The 22,500-nt window shown below is 44.8% G+C and overlaps 1 protein-coding gene across 3 annotated transcripts in view; it reads left to right on the top strand.

Annotated features, from left to right (window-relative positions):
* The window catches only part of smg7 (SMG7 nonsense mediated mRNA decay factor), a 50,341-nt gene that overhangs the window by 14,812 nt on the left and 13,029 nt on the right, over positions 1–22,500 (top strand). For 2 of the 3 annotated variants that reach the window (XM_036005200.1, XM_036005199.1), the window contains exons 10-17: positions 1,815–1,974; positions 3,722–3,792; positions 5,739–5,799; positions 7,441–7,560; positions 9,623–10,049; positions 10,751–10,892; positions 12,753–13,138; positions 15,425–15,769. In XM_036005200.1, coding sequence (XP_035861093.1) covers positions 1,815–1,974; positions 3,722–3,792; positions 5,739–5,799; positions 7,441–7,560; positions 9,623–10,049; positions 10,751–10,892; positions 12,753–13,138; positions 15,425–15,769 — 1,712 coding nt within the window. The remainder of the gene's footprint in view (positions 1–1,814; positions 1,975–3,721; positions 3,793–5,738; positions 5,800–7,440; positions 7,561–9,622; positions 10,050–10,750; positions 10,893–12,752; positions 13,139–15,424; positions 15,770–22,500) is intronic. The other variant, XM_031303520.2, reaches the window with a different exon arrangement.

Below are 22,500 nucleotides of genomic sequence, written 5' to 3'. Positions count from 1 at the left end.
TTGCAGATTTTAGTACCGCCTCAGCGTGGCTGCTGAGGCGGTACTAAAATTTTTGATTTTGTCGATTAATGGATTAGTTGATGTAATCGACAGAGCTGTGCTCTTTGAGAGGTGGTTAAGACTAGAAAAGCACAATATAAATGTAGTTAATGAACCATCTGTAAAACTGACTTTCTCCACAATTAATCCTGCAAAAGCACCACTTTAAATCTTGTGTTTACCAGAAATGTGCTCATAAGTTTCTTGGAAATGAGTAATTAAGCATGAATAAGCATAAAAAATGACTCATCAACTAAAGAAATCTAATCGACTAAGAGGTGGCAGCCCTACTCCACGCAGAGCTTTCTCCGTAGCCTGTGTAAGTGGCCTGATGTTTATACTTGTGCACTGGTGTGTGCGTCGAGCCAGCATGTGTGTGTGTACGTAGGCTACGGCGAAAGCTCTGCCGGAGCCTCCACAGAACTGTAAAACAAGCGGCGCCGCAGCAAACTGCCGTGACCTAACGTACACACACAGAACGTGGAAGGTGTGTTGATGTTTGACACCCCCGTCTGTCACTTTCACGTCATCTTTTCAGCTCGCCTCAGCTCGCTGGGAACCTCGACTGAGGTGGTACTAAATAAAGTACCTGTTAGCAGGTACCAGGTACTTTTTTGCGTAATGGAAAACCAAAAAAGGTGAGTAGAGTCGAGGCGAGCAGGTACCATGTGGTGGAAAAGCGCCATTAGTTACTGTACTTAAGTAGAATTGTCAGGTTGTTTATAGAATTGAAAACTTTCACTTTTACATTTCCCCTCAGCGTCTTCGTTACAAGAAATGTTTTCGTACGTTGAAGTGAACAAAAACTTAAAATTCTGTTTCTGTTTTTCTCTCTGTTGATGTCAGACTTGGAATTTGATGTTTAAGAGCAGGTGTGGAAACCCTGAATATTATGCTTTACTATAAGGAAGCCATAATAAAGTTCATTATCAGGTTTTAAGTTTTTCTTTACTTCTACTTTTAATAATTAAAGGAGAACTCCGGGCAATTTTTACGTTAATCTTGATCGCTGTAAGTATGTGAGTACTGTCGATAGCAAAAAAACCCCGAGCCGAATCGGTGCTAGTATTGTATTAAGTGCTGTATTTGTAGCATATATATCCATCTCGTTTTTTTTGCTATCGACAGTACTCACATACTTATAGCGATCAAGATTAAAAATTGCCCGGAGTTCTCCTTTAAGTACATTTAATATCAGAAAATTAGTTTTGATACTCAAGTACAATAAATACCACATACTTTAAGACTTTTACTCCTGAAATATTGACTTTAACTTCTACCAAAGTCCTTTTCTGGTAAGATACTTGTACTTTTACTCAAGTATTGCTTCCAAGTACTTTATACAAGTCTGGTGCCGACTTGTGGTTGGTTGTTGACTAGAGCTGCAACGATTAATCGTTTAATCGATTAGTTGTCAACTCTTAAATTAATCGCCAACTATTTTTATAATCGATTAGTCGATTTGAGTCATTTTTTAAGACAAAAGTCAAAATTCTCTGATTCCAGCTTGTTAAATATGAATATCTTCTAGTTTCTTCTCTCCTCTGAGACAGTAAACTGAATATCTTTGAGTTGTGGACAGAACAAGACATTTGAGGACGTCATCTTGGGCTTTTGGGAAACACTGATCCACATTTTTCACCATTTTCTGACATTTCATAGACCAAACTACTAATCGATTAATCGAGAAAAAAATCAACAGATTAATCGACTATGAAAATAATCGTTAGTTGCAGCCCTATTGTTGACTGTGTTTGACTTCCTGTCCCCTCCAGTGTCCTTCCTGGGAGTGATGTGCAGCCGCGCTCTGCTCAACAAGAGCCGCGGGGAGGAGATCATGGGCGAGTGTCCTCTGCCGGCCATCAAAGTTTCTCTGGACTGGCTCAAACTGAGACCCAGCGTCTTCCACGAGGCCGCCGTCCACCAGCGGCAGCAGTAAGTCCTCGTCTCCTAGGCCTGCACCATATGAGGAGAACATCTAATTCTGATTATTAGGACTGATATTGCAGTTGGAGTGTGTTTACAATCCATTTCATTGGTCTGTGCTATATATATAGTATCTCACAAAAGTGAGTACACCCCTCACATTTTAGTAAATATTTCATTATATCTTTTAATGGGACAACACTGAAGAAATTACACTTTGCTACAATGTAAAGTATGAAGTGTACAGCTTGTATAACAGTGTAAATGTGCTGTCACCTCAGAATAACTCAACACACAGACATTAATGTCTAAACCGCTGGCAACAAAAGTGAGTCCACCCCTATGTTAAATCCCCATAGAGGCAGGCACACTTTTATTTTGAAAGGCCAGTTATTTCATGGATCCAGGATACTATGTATCCTGATAAAGTTCCCTTGGCCCCCACATCATCACATACCCTTCACCATACCCCCACATCATCACATACCCTTCACCATACCCCCACATCATCACATACCCTTCACCATACCCCCACATCATCACATACCCTTCATATATATATATATAACTTGTTAAAAGTGACAAAAAAATTGGAAAGAAGGTTAAAAAAAAATATCGTAAAAATCATCTAAAAACTTGTTAAACAATCGACAAAAACATAATTAAAAAAGTGACTAAACAATTTGAATAAAATTGACAAAACCTTCAAAGTGTAGAAAAAGAACAATAAAACGATGAAATTTAGAGCCAGTAAAACTCAAAGTTGCAGGTCGACGGGAAGACGACACAAGAGTTAAATTAGGGCTGCACAACATCAGGAAAATATCTAATTGTGATTATTTTGGCTGATATTGTGATTGAGTTGAAGTTGAAATGTCTTTAATGTCCCCAAGGGGCAATTTGGTTCACAACAGGTAGCCAACACATACACATTCACACAAAAACACATAAAAACATGAAATACTAGATAGATAAGAGCATAAATACACATATATACATGTACACTATATGCAAATAAAGGAAAAAATATGTGCTGTGACGTGGTCAGGGATGGCAGATGACCTATAGTTTGTTGAGAAACCCAACAGCTGATGGTACAAATGATCTCAGGTATCTGTTAGACCGGGCACGTTTCCGAAAGGTATACGTCCTTCCTGATGGTAGGAGGCCACACTCAGAGTGTAGTGGGGGAGTGGTGTTAGCCAGAATGGCCGTTGCCCGTTGCGTGGCTCTGGCCTCATACACATACCCAATGCTAATGAGGTCACTGCCAATTATTATGATTCACGATATTGGAGGGAATGATCATTTTTGTATCATTATTCCTATTTTCATTGAGAAGTGTGTGTGTGTGTGTGTGTGTGTGTGTGTGTGTGTGTGTCGGAGCTCCGCTCTCTGTCAACATGCAGAGAGGACAGATAAGCTTGCGCTTACTCGCTCTCAGGTACCGAAATTTGGTACCTTTTTTGATTTAAAGTGAATCGGTCCTTGGTAGTACCGACATAATTCGGTCGGTACCTTTTTAAAAAAGTTCGTAACCCAACCCTTACCACAATACTTACTTCAGAAGGGTTTAACACATAATTTGCCTGTAACAAATACTGCATCCAACCTGTGATTTGGATATTGCATCTTGTCCATATTGATTTTGATAATATTGCTATTAGTAGTGCAGCCCTACTGTCTTCCTGTTTAAATGTCAGGCTGTTTGATTAATTCCTGAACAGGAAGTGTAACTTCTCTTCCTGTCTCTCAGTGTCTGGCCCTGGCTCGTCTCCATCCTCAACAGCTTCCAGCCCAAAGAGGACGATGTGTCCTGTTCCTCAGGTAGGAATTCTTTACTTAGTTCAGTGATCGATAGTTCTGATCCGAGTCCTCTTCGGGTTACAGTCACATGGAACAACTATTGAGTCTGTTTTTTTGTTTTGGATTTAGCCATCCCTTCAGAATAAAAGCTGCTGTTCCTGTGAAGGCAGGGCTGCATCTACTGGGGATGTTCATGGCCCAAGATGTTTATTTAATTACCGTATTTTCCGGACTATAAGTCGCTCCGGAGTATAAGTCGCATCAGTCAAAAAATGCGTCATGAAGAGAAAAAAAAACATAAGTCGCACTGGACTATAAGTCGCATTTATTTAGACAATTATTTCACAAAATCCAAGACCAAGAACAGACATTTAATCTGGAAAGGCAAGTTATTCAACTATACAATAGCACACAGAACAACTACCAGGGCGTGGAGACGTAACTGCAGCGTTGACGAGCCTCTCCCAGCAGGACGCTGTTCAAGCACCCATCTGTGAACTCGTTCCTCCAGCTCTGGCCATCTTGCTTTCATCCCTCGATTAGCCGATTAGCTTTCTTTGTTTCCTTCATTGCAGTAAGAGAGAAGACACACCAGCCCAATAATCGGGCGTCGGGCCGTCTGGCGAGGTCCATGACTCGAGTCTGTTCGGTGTGTCCTGTGCCGTCGGCCGTCCGAGGAGCCGTTGGCCTTCATTTGGGCCGACCTGACATGTTCAGTCAGGGACAGGGCAGTCAGAGACAGGACAGTCAGGGACAGGGCAGTCAGAGACAGGACAGTCAGGGACAGGGCAGTCAGAGACAGGACAGTCAGGGACAGGGCAGTCAGAGACAGGACAGTCGGGACTCACCCGGAAATGGGGAGCGGATGAGTCTCTCAAAATCTGACGAAAATCTTTTTCGTATTACGTTTCGCGCACGTGCAGAACGTACGCTCAAGTCGGCGTCTCCTCAGTGTGTTCTGAGGAACTTTTTGGACCTCGGGACCCGACTGATCAGTCCGACTGGCTTTACTGCCGACGGTCGGCCGTCTGGTTGGTGTGTCAGGGCCCTAAGAGTCACCTTTTTGCCAGTCCCTCACAAGTTTCTCTCTCACTCCAAACTTTTGTTTCTGCTGCTCGATTACCGTTTTCGGCTGCATATTTTACTACCTGCAGTTTGTAATCTGCAGAATAGGATTTTCTTTTCTTTCCCAGTTGTCTTTAGGAGCAGCATAAAGTTGTCCAAAGCCTAGAGCGCCCTCTGGCGGCTTTAGACGGTAATGTTTTCAGTATGAATTAACATTTAAAAACACGTTCAATTATATATATTTTGATATGTAAGTCGCACCTGACTATATGTCGCAGGACCAGCCAAACTATGAAATAAAAGTGCGACTTATAGTCCGGAAAATACGGTAATCCGCAACTATTTTCAGTTCAGTTTGAGTCATTTTTTTTATGTAAAAACAGGTAAACTTGTGTGATGTCAGCTTGTTAAATGTGAATATTTTCCTAGTTTCTTCTCTCCTCTGGGACAGGAAACTAAATATCTTTGATTTGTGGACAAAACCAGACGTTTTCTGACATTTTAGAGACCAAATACAACTAATCCATTCATCAGGAAACACATACATACACAGACGCATACACACACACACACACACACACACACACACACACACACACACACACACACACACACACACACACACACACACACACACACACATACATACACACACACACACACACACACACACACACACACACACACACACATACACACACATACACACACACACACACACAGACATACACACACACACATACACACACACACACACACACACACAGTTATTGTGTCGCAGTTTGTCTCAGTTTCAGAACCGTTACTCCCCTTGTGTTTTTAGAAGGATCCTGATAGTTCAGTCCTGTAATGTTTGCATGTCCCATGTGTTGAAGCTGAAGGTGTGTTTGTTTTACCCGCAGTGACGCCACTGCCAGAGGAGTTTGAGTTGCAGGGTTTCTTGGCGCTCCGGCCTGCTCTGAGGTAATCCACTCCTTCATCCTGGGTTGTGATGATGAACCGGTCTGAGTTTGCATCCGAAATGGATACCGACAGCTGCTCTCCCCTACTGACTGCTGCTCTCCCCTACTGACTGCTGCTCTCTCCTACTGACTGCTGCTCTCTCCTACTGACTGCTGCTCTCTCCTACTGACTGCTGCTCTCCCCTACTGACTGCTGCTCTCCCCTACTGACTGCTGCTCTCCCCTACTGACTGCTGCTCTCTCCTACTGACTGCTGCTCTCTCCTACTGACTGCTGCTCTCTCCTACTGACTGCTGCTCTCTCCAACTGACTGCTGCTCTCTCCTACTGACTGCTGCTCTCCCCTACTGACTGCTGCTCTCCCCTACTGACTGCTGCTCTCCCCTACTGACTGCTGCTCTCCCCTACTGACTGCTGCTCTCTCCTACTGACTGCTGCTCTCTCCTACTGACTGCTGCTCTCTCCTACTGACTGCTGCTCTCTCCTACTGACTGCTGCTCTCTCCAACTGACTGCTGCTCTCTCCTACTGACTGCTGCTCTCTCCTACTGACTGCTGCTCTCTCCAACTGACTGCTGCTCTCTCCTACTGACTGCTGCTCTCTCCAACTGACTGCTGCTCTCTCCTACTGACTGCTGCTCTTTTTGTTTTGTTGTGTTGTTGAGAAGCGAGACACGGGAACTTTCTTTCTGGAGCATTTATTCAGAGACAAACGGAAACCTACACTGTACATTTACGACCACTTAACAAATAAACTGCTGATGTATTCTCAGCTCTGATAGCTGACAGCTGTCTGCTCTGAGCGCTGACACCGTTACCGTCTCTCACCTACACATAAGCACCGAGCTGTTCCTTAAAGGAGCTTCCCCGGTCTTGTAACACAAGGAGAGCCTGCCAGAGCTTCTTGTATTTAGTCCGAAAGTCCGAACCATCCAAAAAATGCTTTCACACTATAAACGGACCGGACCATGGTTCAGTTTGGTCCAGACCGAGACCAGCTCTTTTTATCAGACCAAAATTTGGTCTTTTGATCCGGACCGTGGTCTGGGGGAGGTTTCACACCTCTAATTTTGTTTCGGATCAAACTGAAAAGTCCAAAGGTCCGGACCAAACGAGGTATGTGTGAAAACGCCCTTATACTCATTACATTGGCTCCCGATCAAGTTCAGGATCCAATTTAAAGTTCTTGTTCTGACTTATGAAGCTTTGCATGGTCAGGCACCTGCTTATATCTCAGACCTGCTCCATCCGTACACTACTAACAGGACCCTCAGGTCTTCTAACCAAGGACTACTGGGGGTCCCACGCACTGGCTTAAAAACTAAAGGTGACCGTTCCTTTGAAGCGGTGGCTCCAAACATGTGGAACGCCCTTCCTACTGTCTTACGTTCTGCAGTCTCTGTTGAAGCTTTTAAAAAGCAGCTGAAGACACACTTGTTTAAATTCACTTTTGACTCATGTTGGTAACTTTGGGTTTTAGGTTTTAATCTTTTAAATGATTTTCATTGGTCTTTCAATTATTTTCTGTTGGATCTTACTGTATTTTTACAAATGTTTATCATGTGAAGCACTTTGTAACTTTGTCTGTAAAAGGTGCTATATCAAAAAACTTCCTCTTATTGTTATATTCTGTTGGCGTTCCAGGTCGCTGGACTTCACTAAAGGGCATCAGGGCATCCTGGTGGACCGGGACGGCCTGCCGGTCCACACTCGGCACCAGAGACTCGTCGGTCTGGGAAAATGGGTGGCCGACAACCAGCCGGGGTGAGCGTGGATCCGCTCTGTCACACAGACAGTTAAACAACAACTAGGGTTGGGTATCGTCTGCTTTCTGCCCCCAGAGTCAGAACTAAACCGGGGGGAGCAGCGTTCAACGGTAGCCTGTTGCCACAATTCGGAAAGGCACAAACGCAAACCATTTCTTTTCCACAGTAGATCAGCACACGTTATTTTTACTCCAAGCTTATTCCCTTGTTGAACACCTCCGATCTTCACTCTTCACACACTACGCTCCGATCTGCACACTAGTGTTTACCATTTCCTGCAAGAACTGAGTTCCCACAGGACTTCAGCGCGAGAGAGCTGGCCTTCAGTAACGCTATCACTGTGCAAACCACAGGCATCATTTGGACCGTTTCCATGTAGTTACATAGTCACTGATATGGTCATAACCACTACAGTGCTCAATTACCTATTTTTGAGGGGGAAATAAACTTCAAGTTTTCGTCGCGAAGGCACGACCTCCGTGATCGGCTCTTCTGGGCTTTCGGTGAAGCGACCGATGGAAAAAGAGGGTTCAGTTTTTATGCTCCACATATCTGGAACCAACTGCCAGAAAACTGCAGGTCCGCCGCAACTCAGTTCTTTTAAATCAAGGCTGAAGACCTTTCTTTTTGATGCTGTCTTACTTTAAATAATTGTTCCTTTCTTAAGGCCTTTACACATCTGGTACTTTCCCGTGTGATTAATTCCCACGTCACGTTCGAACTGTTGTTTTTATCACAAGTACTTTCTAGTATTTATTAATTAAAGGACATTAGACAACATTTCTGTAAATGTGCCAGTGTTAGCCACCAGCTAATTTTGAACTGTAATCTTTTAGCAAAATGTTTTAAGACCAGAGCGACAGGAAGCAGCAAGACATTAGTACCAGGGTTTCCGCTGGGTCTTAAAAAGTCTTAAATTCGCTGAAGAATTGTGTTCTAGGTCTTAAATAATTTAAAACGGGTCTATATTCTCTCATTGAAATGCTCCTGCCGTGCTTTCCAATGTAGTTTTTTTTTCCCCCGTGGTGTTGTAGTTCTTTCCTTCCCTACTCCAAATATAATTCGCTGAATTACGAATACAAATGAGAACAACGTGCAACTTATATTGCAGCCGAGGGCAATAGCACACAAGTCTCTTTCGGTACGGATTTTATTCTTTAGCTATCTGGAAGAGCAAGTTTAGCCATGTTTCCGGACTCTGATATTGACTTTTGTTGTTTGTGTTTTTATGTCATGATATAGGTCTTAAATTTAATTTATAATGGTCTTAAAAAGCCTTACATTTGAATTGGTGAAACCTGCAGAAACCCTGTAGTACAGTTACACATCAACAGTATCCACATTCAGTACATCAAGCCAAGCAACACTGATTAGAGCCGTGTTCCAGGCCATGCAGAGCTGACAATATCTGACAATATCTGACTATATCTGACCATATCTGGCCATAGCTGACTATATCTGACCATAGCTGGCCATAGCTGGCCATATCTGACCATATCTGGCCATAGCTGGCCATATCTGACCATAGCTGACCATATCTGGCCATATCTGGCCATATCTGACCATAGCTGACCATAGCTGGCCATAGCTGACCATATCTGACCATAGCTGACCATAGCTGACCATAGCTGACCATAGCTGACCATAGCTGGCCATAGCTGGCCATAGCTGACCATATCTGACCATATCTGGCCATAGCTGGCCATATCTGACCATAGCTGGCCATAGCTGACCATAGCTGACCATAGCTGACCATAGCTGACCATATCTGACCATAGCTGACCATAGCTGACCATAGCTGACCATAGCTGACCATAGCTGACCATAGCTGGCCATAGCTGGCCATAGCTGGCCATAGCTGGCCATAGCTGACCATAGCTGACCATAGCTGACCATAGCTGGCCATAGCTGGCCATAGCTGGCCATAGCTGACCATAGCTGACCATAGCTGACCATATCTGACCATAGCTGGCCATAGCTGGCCATATCTGACCATAGCTGGCTATATCTGACCATATCTGACTATAATGAAGACAAACCCTCTTGTCTCCGGTCTGCAGGCTGATCCAGTGCAGAGTGAGTGAAGACGGCCTCCTCGTCTTCGTCACCGACATTCCAGAGCAGGCCATCGAGGAGCCGCAGGAGAAGGAGCCCCCGGTGCTGCAGGAGTCGTCCAACGCCGAGCAGACGCCCAACGACAACGGCGGCAACTCGGGCCTGAAGTCGGTGCTGTCGGCGGGGAAGACGCAGAGCGCGTGGCCCGACGGCAGCGACCGGCCCGTCGTCACCTTCAAGGAGAACATCAAACCCAGGGAGCAGAGCCGCGAGCCCACGCGGAACCATCACCTGAAGGACAGCGGCAAGGAGCGCCGAGACTTCACCAAGGGCAACGGGGCTGCTGGGAAAGGAGAGCTGAAGAGGGACGCCAAGAGGAAGAGCGAGCTGAAAAAAGTCGGTCACGAGAAAGCTACTGACGCTGTGAAACAGGTAGACATGCAAACATTTTACTGACATTTTACTGATGTTACTCCAACTGTGAGCGAACTCCAGGCAAACTCTCTGCTCCTCGCCTCAGGTGCTGCGAGCAAATCACTCCGCCCAAGTAGCAGAAGTAGCAGAGCTTCGCCTACTGAGAATATAGTTCCCAGTTTATATACGGTTAGAAGATGGCTGTGTGTCATGTGACCTTGTTATGTGTACACGCTGTGACTCTACAAATCACAACATGTAAATAGGAACATGTTGGAGTTATTTTGTCACTTATTGGGAGCAGTAGGCTAGATGGAGCCAGTTACCTCCAGGATCTGTGCTAAGCTAGGCTAGATGGAGCCGGTTACCTCCAGGATCTGTGCTAAGCTAGGCTAGATGGAGCCAGTTACCTCCAGGATCTGTGCTAAGCTAGGCTAGATGGAGCCGGTTACCTCCAGGATCTGTGCTAAGCTAGGCTAACGGTGGGTGTGTCAGACAGAGTTACAACACCCACGGAGATGAGAAGGGTATGTATGGACTTATCTAACTCTGGGGGATACGGGGAATAAGACAAAGTCCCAATAAGTCGCCGTGTTCCTTTAATACTGGACCAGTTTCAAAGATTGTTGTTCCCGTCGGTGACTTAGACACAAAACATGAGGAAATAAAGTGAAGTTGCCTTGTTGAAGCAGCCGGTGACGATGTTTTCTCTGGTTCAGGTGAAGGCACAGACGGAGCTGAGGAAGACTCCGGTACCCGAGGCGAAGAAGACTCCTGTCACTCAGACTCAAACCACTGGCTCCTCCCAGTTCATCCCCATCCATCACCCCGGAGCCTTCCCACCGCTGCCCAGCAGACCTGGTACAACATTAGAGCTTCACTCATTACTCACTTAATCCATTAGCACATCTACTAGGATTGTAGCCTGACCAGCCATCCCCACATCCAGATGTTGGGTCTGGGAACTCACCATTGGCTGGGCTCAATCTGAGGGGCGGGATAAACGGTTGTCTTTCAAATTTCCTCTGCACGCAATAGGATAGCACTACAACCAACCAGAGCAACGAAGAAGGTAGCGGAGCTAGTTGATAGATTCAACTTTAAACTCCGAACAAATCTTCCTTTTTTAAGAATGACTTCAGTGCCGTTCTTTGTTCTTTTCTCAAAGAAAAGCTGAACTCCAAGTCTTCCAGAGTCGCGGCCAAAGCCGATTCCAAAGACCGCTGTTCACCAGCAGCAGCAACCATAAGCCCCGCCCACCCACTCTATACACGATGCAGGGCTTAAAGTATTCCGGCACCGTGCCGGATCTCCGGCGTCTGACCGTGAGGGGGAAAAAAATTGGGAACTTTCATACCGTTTATTATTTTCGAGTCTATTCATTTCACCTACCAATCACATGAGAGGAACGCAGCTCTAACTAACGCAGGGCTGAAGTACTCGGGCCTGGTGCCAGATTTCTGGCGTTTGACTATTTTAGAAAAATAAATAAATTAAAAAGTCCACATGGGATTTGTTTTGATGCGCTGGATTTAACCAATCATCGAACTTCCACCTACTAATGAAATGAGTTCTTGCCAATCAGATGCAAAGTAGGACGGGTCTTTGCCGAAAAGTGAGAGTGCGGTGTGGTCTCAGTGGTAACGCGGCTAAAAAATATGGATGCAAAGTTTATCAAACTTGGAGTGTGTAGATACAGCTTTAGTTGAGAGAGGAGTTAAAAACAAATGGCGCTGGGAGTGAAAAGTTTCAGGCTCAGGATTGTTTTTCACTTTAAGCCCTGACGATGTGATTGGCCCGGCCAGAGTTTGGTTTTTCCAGCTCGCAAGCCAACGGAGAGTTGCTAGACCCCCTGGCTGCAAATTACATTTGCTTCGGCATCGAGAACCAATTCCTACTTGGAATCGTTTCAGAAATTACAATTCCAGTAGAATGGCTCTAGTGGCTGGAATTCTGCACCAAGGCTGAATTTAGGGAAAGAGACTTCAGATACAGTATTAGAGGACCACTAAGGTCTATATAAAGAGACTTCAGATACAGTATTAGGGGACCACTAAGGCCTATATAAAGAGACTTCAGATACAGTATTAGAGGACCACTAAGGTCTATATAAAGAGACTTCAGATACAGTATTAGGGGACCACTAAGGTCTATATAAAGAGACTTCAGATACAGTATTAGGGGACCACTAAGGTCTATATAAAAGATACTTCAGATACAGTATTAGGGGACCACTAAGGTCTATATAAAAGATACTTCAGATACAGTATTAGGGGACCACTAAGGTCTATATAAAGAGACTTCAGATACAGTATTAGGGGACCACTAAGGTCTATATAAAGAGACTTCAGATACAGTATTAGGGGACCACTAAGGTCTATATAAAGAGACTTCAGATACAGTATTAGGGGACCACTAAGGTCTATATAAAAGATACTTCAGATACAGTATTAGGGGACCACTAAGGTCTATATAAAGAGACTTCAGATACAGTATTAGGGGACCACTAAGGTCTATATATAAGCAGCCAAAGAGCACCATGTCATGGGACCTTTAACCATAGTTCTCATAAATCTACCAGAGTTTAGAACGCCAACACAAAGAAAGAGGAAGGGGAACAGACATCCGGCAGAATTTCCGGCGTCACCGGCACTATCCTGTAAATGAGACGTTGTCGATATAGACTATGTTGTGTCTGACTCCTGTGTTGTTCCTCTGCAGGTTTCCCTCCCTCAGCCTACGTCATCCCTCCCCCGGTGGCGTTCCCGGGGCTTCAGGTCAACCCGGGCTTCACCTTCCCCACCGGAGTGTCCGTGCCCGGGCCTTTCCTCCAGCAGGGCGTCCACACGCAGGCCGGCACGCAGGCTGGCAAGCCGTCACACATTCCCTACAGTCAGCAGCGGCCCTCTGGTCCCGGGCCGGGCCAGGGGCCGGGTCCCGGGCCCATGAACCAGGGCCCCTCCCAGGGCCAGCAGTCCCAGAGCTTACAGCAGTCGGTGCAGCTGCAGGTGCAGGCCATGAGCCAGCAGCAGCAGCAGTCTCCAACCAAACCGGGGCAGCAGGTTGGGATGGGGAAGAGTCCGCCGCACCACCCAGGCCTGCAGCAGGTAAGTGTCTCTCTTTCGGGGGGGGGACGGTTCATTAAAGTCACGGTTTAATAACGGAGTAGATATCTATTGCCACGTGCACAGGTGCAGGGCCGTACAGGTGCATTGTAATGTTTGTGCGTTGCTCTCAGTGTCAGTTTTACAAAAAAATATAAGAAATTAGAGATGCACCGATTACAACTTTCTAGGCCGATTCTGATTTTCTTTGAGTTAGACCAGCTGATACCGATTTTAGCCGATTCCGATTTCATTTTTTCTAACCACTTTACAGCACACACACATATTTACTTTCTATCTTTTCTTTAATAGAACATGTGTTGAACAGATAATGGATCACTATAAAATAGAACTATATAAATTACTCCTGGTGTGGGACATTCACACACATCTAAAGAGCAATGTTAGAACCATTTCCTTCTTTTCACATCAATATCAACTAAAGAAATGTGATTTAGGTTTTTGGTGTCGTCCCTCCACGCCCTACTTTCTCCTTGCAGGTGTTGCATATTGTAAACTTGTTATCTTCTGCACACACGCTGAAGAATTCCCAAACAGCTGACATGTTGCAGGTTAATTCACCAGGTTCCTACATGTGGAGAATAGCGCCAACACGCTTCACACCGCGAGCGGGTACACGCCACACACGGTGGAGAAGTTGAGAGAAAGGAGAAAGAGAGCGTGCCGTGGCGTCCGTGCCGTGGCGTCCGTGCCGTGGCGTCCGTGCCGTGCCGTCCGTGTGTGCGTGCGTCCTTGAGAACTGTAACTGGTATAACTTATGTTGTCAGTTAATTGGAGCGTTGACCAGCATGAAATCACCATATGTCAGACTGACCTGCCGGTGGCCGGTCATGGCCGAGCACGTGAAAACCGGCCAATTCCGGTCACTGGCTGGTCTATCGGTGCATGTCTATAAGAAATGCAATGAAAATATAAAGTAGAATAGCCATAACAGCTATAAGATGAAGTTCAAACATACATTGTGTAAAAAACTGACAGGGCTGCAAACTCGGCCCATACAGCTGACGTATTCACGTGACGCTTCAGAGGAAAGGACGTCTCATCCCTCTAAAACACATTTCCTCGGTTCCTCTCTCGTCCTGTAAATTCCTCGTGTCTCTCCCGTGTCTCCTCGGTGGGAGGGACTAAGGCGTGAGGAAGGGAGGCAAGTTGAGGAGTCGAGGAGGCATTTTAAGGGACATGAGATGCAGCTAGAGACTCCCAGAAGGGCAGTCCTTTATTCCTTCTGGAAGCCACGCCCAGATGGCCAGGTACAGACGATCCTTTCAGCTCCACCTACCCGCCCACTTCCAGTACCTGCAGAACATGACAGGCAGGGAGATACGAAGGGCTCGGCACAGAAATCTGTGAGGCTAAAATTAACCCAACCTTGAATAGGGGACCGAACTATTTAGATTTTTTACTTGAACTGTTCCATCCCTATCTCTGACACTTTCATTCACCCTTTTAATTCTGTTTTTAGTCGAGCATTTGAAGACTGTAAAACTCTCTGGAAATGTCTAATGGTGTGTGTGTGTGTGTGTGTGTCTCTGTGTGTGTGTGTGTCTCTGTGTGTGTGTGTGTGTCTGTCTGTGTGTGTGTCTGTCTGTGTGTGTGTCTGTCTGTGTGTGTGTGTGTCTCTGTGTGTGTGTGTGTCTCTGTGTGTGTGTGTGTGTGTGTGTGTGTGTGTATGTATGTCTCTGTGTGTGTGTCTGTTTGTGTGTGTGTCTGTCTCTGTGTGTGTGTGTGTGTGTGTATGTCTGTGTGTGTGTGTGTGTGTGTATGTCTCTGTGTGTGTCTGTTTGTGTGTGTGTGTCTCTGTGTGTGTCTGTGTGTGTGTGTGTGTGTGTCTCTGTGTGTGTCTGTCTCTGTGTGTGTGTGTGTGTGTGTGTGTGTGTGTGTGTGTGTGTGTGTGTGTGTGTGTATGTCTCTGTGTGTGTGTGTGTGTGTGTGTGTGTATGTCTGTGTGTGTGTGTGTGTGTATGTCTCTGTGTGTGTGTGTGTATGTCTCTGTGTGTGTCTGTCTCTGTGTGTGTGTGTATGTCTCTCTGTGTGTGTGTGTGTCTGTCTGTCTGTCTGTCTGTCTGTCTGTCTGTGTGTGTGTGTGTGTCTGTGTGTGTGTGTGTCTCTGTGTGTGTGTGTGTGTGTGTGTGTGTGTGTGTATATGTCTCTGTGTGTGTGTCTGTTTGTGTGTGTGTATGTCTCTGTGTGTGTGTATGTCTCTGTGTCTGTGTCTGTGTGTGTGTGTGTGTGTGTGTGTGTGTGTGTGTGTGTGTGTGTGTGTCTCAGCAGTACATGCAGGTCCAGGACCAGCCAGCCCAGATGTGGAACCAGGCTCAGGCCGCTCTGCAGAAGATTCCTCCGATGCAGATGTCCATGAAGCAGCCTCAGCAGCAGCAGCCATTCTACATGGCGGCCCAGGATCCGCTCAAACTGTACGAGCACCAGCTGCAGTCCAACATGGACAAGAAGATCAAGTACCCCAACGTCAAGATGCAGGACTTCTACTGGGAGCCGTCGTACCGGATGGGCGAAGGGCTGGCGGTGATGGCCGACAGGATGAAGAGACCGCCGCCGGGCGGCATTTGCCCGGAGCAGGACGGCCCGGCCGGACCCCGCGGACCCCCGTTTGAGGTGGGTAACATCCAACAATCAGAGAAAACTAATTGGAATACTTGAAGAAAAAAGTTTGGGGGTAAACTAAAGGTAACTTAAGAGTAGTGTAACTAACAGTAGTGTAACTAACAGTAGTGTAACTAATAGTAGTCAGGGGTGTGATTCTTCCGGATAATTCCGGAAATCCGGCTTTTCTGACCTGAAAATGAAGCTCTCGTAAATCATGCAAATCCGCTTCTTTTTTTTTTTTTTTTAACATACTCTGACTCATGTCTTCATATCACTGACTCATGTCTTCATATCACTCCGCAAGTGGTCCATTAATTTGTCACGATGTAACTTCATTCAAAGCAGAGCTCCACCAAAGAGCCTGCAATCGTTGCGGAAGGTTATCTGAATAAGAATTTTGGACGTGTGGGGGCGAACTATCTTCTTAGCTGAAGCCGACAACGGGACAATATTGTTGCACGTTGGCAATGCAAGCTGAAGCGATGTAGCAGATGACGTTGAGAAGTTGCAGTGAGGAATATTTTAGGAGCACCATTTTCGGCAGTGCAGAAAGGTAGTGGCCCACACTAACTTAGTGTTGAGCCGGGAAACATGGCTAAAAGAGCTCTACAGCGAAAAGATGTGCTGGGCGAGCCGTCAGTCGGTCGAAGCTAACAGAAGCTAGCTGGCGTAAGCTGACAGCTGACCAACGCTACCAAGTGATCGGCGGAGACAGGGAGTACATGTATTTGAAAGAGTCCGGCAGTTGTGGTAGACGAAGGTCCAGTCGGGAGATTGGATGGAGAGTCCACTGAAGTCCACTGCGGTCTGAAGGGCTAATCCTCGCTAGATCACTAGCTAGTCGGGAGGTTGACAGCTAACGTTAGCCAGCTGAAGCTAACAGTCGATCGATGGTGGGTAACGTACGTTACACAGGCTGGTAGCAGCACAGAGTCCAGAGTTGATAAGTGTGTGTGTGGGGGGGGGTAGAAAGGTGTTGAGAATGACCAACACCTAATCTTAAACTTAGTGTAGCTACTTAATTTGCTACGACCCGATCAGAGGTTACTTAAATTGAGACGTTCAGTCAAAATCAATCATGTCACCTTCAAACGGGATCGCTGTTTGCAGGGTTCAGGCTGTACCGGACCCTCCCGGTGATCATGCTGCTCTGGGGGACCGGCTGTACAGTGAGAAGCCGCTGCTGACGGGCGCAGAGCTCTGCCAGAACTCCGACTGCTGTCTGTCCGCGCGGCCGTCTGACGGCATCAGTATTAAATTGAGACAGTTTCATTAGCGGTTAAAAACGTCTCGCGTTAAATAGTAGTCTAATTCGGTACAGTTGGTTTTAACGCCTGATGCAAAGTGTAGGCCTATAGGAGTACACATGAAAACCCTGAACAAGCAGCGTCGCTCTGCTCCGTCTTTCTGCTGTGCCCCATTCACGTAGTAGTTTTACACTATGTAGATTAAACTCTGCAATTAATCCGCGGTTCACATGTATGTATGAACTGTGGTGGTCCTTTACACTCAAGGCTATATTCAACATCACTGATTAAGTAGCCTAATCAATCCTACAAACAACTGGACTTTAGGGTCAAGTGTTGTTGTATCCGGCCCATGTCCTGGATGTGAAAGCCTCCTTACTGGACTACTGAATATAATAATATTCCATTATATTTTGTATTATGAATTGTTACCTGCCACCAGAATTTTGTGATTTCCTTGCAATAAATATTGACATTTTTACCATAAATTGGTGCCTAAAAATGTATCAGAATGCAGGAATTGAAGTCTTTTACCCTCAGAATTTTCTGGGGGAGGACCCCCAGACCCCCTCCCCCCCCTGCTTTGTGTGTTCCTGCAAAGACAAATTCTGAGCAAGGAAAAACCCTGAAGTATAATCACAGACAGCCATAAAAAACATTTAAATTGCAGAGTTAGAGTTATAACTTAATATGTACAGTGTCAACAGAGAGAAACACGGACAATTGAACAGACAGTGACAACATACATACTACATACCTCCATACTGTAGAGAATGACAGTAACAGCATACAAACGGCATAAATAAAAATTTGTTATAAACGTGTGCTCTTTAAAAAGTAGAAAGCATTGTTTGCCAGTTACATTAAATGTTTAAAAATCCGTAAATGTCCGTGGGTGGGGCTGCATGGGCGTGGTAATGTGGGCTGGTGTGTGTGGGTGTGTGTGTGGGTGTGTGTGTGGTAGTAAGGAGAGAGAATAGGAGAAGGAAGTGTGTGTGAGGTGGACCTGGTCACCACAGACCCAAATCTTCTCAGCTGTTGCTACTGTCATATGCTGCACTGTCTCTTCATGTGGCACTATTATTATTTATATTATAACAAGGTAATGCAATGTGTGATCAAGTGATGACTGATTAACAGTAATGTAAATGCTAAATGCCCTAATACCTACATATCATGTAAGACTCAATTTCTCCATTTCTTTGCACAAAACTCTCCAGAAAGTGCCATTTAATGGTTTATTTTAAAAAAAAATGAGGGGGGGGAGGGGGCTGTCGCAGCGTCATGCGTGCGCCGTATATTTTCCTGCTTTTTTGTCCTTTGCCAATCACACCTATGAGTAGTGTAACTATAGAGTTGTGTAACTAACAGTAGAGTACCTAAAGAGTAGAGTACCTAAAGAGTAGTATAACTAAAGAGTAGTGTAACTAACTAGTGTAACTAAAGAGTAGTGTAACTAAAGAGTAATGTAACTAACAGTAGTGTAACTAACAGTAGTGTAACTAACAGTAGTGTAACTAACAGTAGTGTACGTAAAGAGTAGTGTAACTAACAGTAGTGTAACTAAGAGTAGTGTAACTAAGAGTAGTGTAACTAAGAGTAGTGTAACTAACAGTAGTGTAAGTAAAGAGTAGTGTAACTAACAGTAGTGTAACTAACAGTAGTGTAACTAACAGTAGTGTACGTAAAGAGTAGTGTAACTAACAGTAGTGTAACTAAAGAGTAGTGTAACTAGTGTAACTAAAGAGTAGTGTAACTAAAGAGTGGTGTAACTAACAGTAGTGTAACTAACAGTAGTGTAACTAAGAGTAGTGTAACTAAGAGTAGTGTAACTAACAGTAGTGTAACTAACAGTAGTGTAACTAAAGAGTAGTGTAACTAACAGTAGTGTAACTAACAGTAGTGTAACTAACAGTAGTGTAACTAACAGTAGTGTACGTAACAGTAGTGTAACTAACAGTAGTGTAACTAAAGAGTAGTGTAACTAGTGTAACTAAAGAGTAGTGTAACTAAAGAGTAGTGTAACTAACAGTAGTGTAACTAACAGTAGTGTACGTAAAGAGTAGTGTAACTAACAGTAGTGTAACTAAAGAGTAGTGTAACTAGTGTAACTAAAGAGTAGTGTAACTAAAGAGTAATGTAACTAACAGTAGTGTAACTAACAGTAGTGTAAGTAAAGAGTGGTGTAACTAACAGTAGTGTAACTAACAGTAGTGTAACTAACAGTAGTGTAACTAAAGAGTGGTGTAACTAAAGAGTGGTGTAACTAACAGTAGTGTAACTAACAGTGTAACTAACAGTAGTGTAACTAAAGAGTGGTGTAACTAACTGTAGTGTAACTAACAGTAGTGTAACTAAGAGTAGTGTAACTAAGAGTAGTGTAACTAAGAGTAGTGTAACTAACAGTAGTGTAAGTAAAGAGTAGTGTAACTAACAGTAGTGTAACTAACAGTAGTGTAACTAACAGTAGTGTAACTAACAGTAGTGTACGTAAAGAGTAGTGTAACTAACAGTAGTGTAACTAAAGAGTAGTGTAACTAGTGTAACTAAAGAGTAGTGTAACTAACAGTAGTGTAAGTAAAGAGTAGTGTAACTAACAGTAGTGTAACTAACAGTAGTGTAACTAAAGAGTAGTGTAACTAAAGAGTGGTGTAACTAACTGTAGTGTAACTAACAGAGTAACTAAACAGTAGTGTAACCGTTTGTGTTGTCAGGTTGAATTTGAATAGTTGAACATTTTGAGAGAAGAAAGAGAAGTGTGAGTATTTGAAGGTTGGCGGCTGTCAGGAGACGTGAAGAGGAGCTGCTGTCTTGCTGATTTCTGTCTCTGTGCTTCTCTTTTCCTTCTTAGTTTCATCTTCTCCTGGTCGTCTCTTTTCTAGGGGTGTCACGACTCTCCAAATCCTCGATTACATTACATTCTTTGTGTTTACATTACTTATTTATTTTTAGACTAGACTTTTATTCAATATAATATCTGACCTTTGTTTGCAATGTGCTACATTACATTGTCAAACATGTATTAACAACATAATGTAACAATAACATATCTTCAGTCAATTGGAAACTTAGTTTGCCGACAATTAAGGCATGGATACCCGACCCGAGACCGACGGGTCCCGACGGTACCCGCCGGGCCGGGCCGGGTTCGAACAGATATTTGGAAATGATGGTCGGGTTGGGCTCGGTCACATCAGGGTGATAAGGCATTTGTTGTAAAATGGTGCTGTGGCTCCTTTAAGAGAGGTGTGTGTGTGTGTGTGTGTGTGTGTGTGTCTCTCTCTTTGTGTGTGTGTGTGTGTGTGTGTGTGTGTGTGTGTGTGTGTGTGTGTGTGTGTGTCTCTCTTTGTGTGTGTGTGTGTGTATGTGTGTGTCTCTCTCTTTGTGTGTGTGTGTATGTGTGTGTCTCTCTCTCTGTGTGTGTGTGTGTGTGTGTGTGTGTGTGTATGTGTGTCTCTCTCTTTGTGTGTGTGTATGTGTGTGTGTCTCTCTCTCTTTGTGTGTGTGTGTGTGTGTCTGTCTCTTTGTGTGTGTGTGTGTGTATGTGTGTGTGTGTGTGTCTCTCTCTTTGTGTGTGTGTGTGTCTCTCTCTCTCTTTGTTTGTGTGTGTGTGTGTGTGTGTGTGTGTGTGTATGTGTGTCTCTCTCTTTGTGTGTGTGTGTGTGTGTGTGTGTGTGTGTGTGTGTGTGTGTCTCTCTCTTTGTGTGTGTGTGTGTGTGTGTGTGTCTCTCTTTGTGTGTGTGTGTGTGTGTGTGTGTGTGTGTGTGTGTGTGTGTGTGTGTGTGTGTGTGTGTGTGTGTGTGTGTCTGAGATAAACTCCAGACTGAAAGCCAAGTTCATTCATCGTCTCACCAGAAACAGGATTTTAACCCTGACGTTATATACCGTGGGCCCTGGAGGTAACCAGTCTCTCCTGGTTTTCTGATCACGGTCGGAATCGAAGCGATCAGGAAAGGTTAACACGTTGAACATTTTAAATTAAACAGCTGATTAACGTGAGCCTGTTCCCCCGTGTGAGCTGATGACCTCATCTGTTGACATTTCCGAATGCCTTCCTACAGCTGCTTAATAAAAGCGTTCCACACAAACAAACGTACATGTGTCATTAGTATGAGGAAAAAAAACAAGATTTTAACTGTGTCGGGCTCGGGCCGGGCTCAGACATAAATATCATAATGCCTGACGGGTTCGGGCCGGGTTCGGTCATGGCTCTGTCGGGTTCGGGCCGGGTTCGGACGGAAAAATTCGGCCCGATCCAGGCTCTACCGACAATGCCAGGGCAGACGCTCGCAGACGCTTGGCAGCACACAGCGGCTGAGCAAGAGAGCAGAGAGGAAGACTCGGCAGTCCCCTAACTTGTTGCTCTCTCTAATAGAACCAAGAGGGTCAGCTTCTCCTTGGACCGCGTAGCTCCTATGGCGCCATTTTGATGCTACCAAGCCATCACCTCCGTTAGCATCCCATTGACTGCCATTCATTTTGATGCTACCAAGCCATCACCTCCGTTAGCATCCCATTGACTGCCATTCATTTTGACGTCACTTTGACAGAGAATAACTTTACATCTGAAGAGTTTAAAGACTCTATTTGTCCGTTGTCGTGTTTCTTTAGAAATAAACGATGTATAAAAGGCTCCATTACCTTGTAGCTCACGTTATGGCTCCGTAGCAGACGTTTTTATAAAAATAGGCTAACGATTGGGTCATAACCACGAGACTTACTGTCTCATAGTAGAGGAATTACCGTATAGTACAGGAGAAGCTCTCAGGCAGTTTGGACTTCCATTAGCTGTTTAAGTGTAATTACTAATGTTAACTATCATTTTAGTGATCAATAATTAGCCTGTGTCTATGTTATCTCCTTACATATACCTACGCTCTCCGTCTCTGCTAGATTGGGAATGATTGAGATTTCTCTTGGCACAGCTACCAGAAGACTTCCAACTTTCAGACAGGTTGCTCACGTCACATCTACGTCTTCAAGCTCAGTTGGAGGCTGCTCAGTAACGCTCAGCCATCACCGGGAAAGAGACTTCACTGGTCTCCGTCCAGAGACACGGGACCTGCTGGTCCAGTTTATATATGTCAATGAATATAACCAATATAAGCCGCTCTGTTTAGGCTACAAAACGAGCATGCAGGCTGAAATTCAACCGTGCAGTTTAGCTGGGATTAAGCTATAAGCAGAAGGTATCTCTGCTAGCTGCTAGGCTAATGTGCAATGGTAAACACACAGAATGTGGTACACGCACATAGCAGAGCTTCCAAACTGTGTGTTTTCTTTTTTTGTCGACAACGTGAACTGGAAATCCAAAATACTTCCACACCGGCGACTTCAGTGAAAGAGGAGGGGGTTCAAGTTCTGTTGATAGGTCTGCTACATCTGCAGTTGCCATGGTAACTTTTGACTGGCTGTAGCTAAGTTGGAGGAGGTTGACTGTACTTCAACACGTGTGTTTTTTTTTTCCGCTTGGCAAGCCGACCGGACGTAACA

The sequence above is a fragment of the Sander lucioperca genome, chromosome 9 (genome assembly GCF_008315115.2).
Source record: "Sander lucioperca isolate FBNREF2018 chromosome 9, SLUC_FBN_1.2, whole genome shotgun sequence".
NCBI classification, from domain to species: domain Eukaryota; kingdom Metazoa; phylum Chordata; class Actinopteri; order Perciformes; family Percidae; genus Sander; species Sander lucioperca.
Note: the sequence above shows the minus strand (reverse complement) of the source record. Positions and strands in the feature narration are given on the sequence as shown.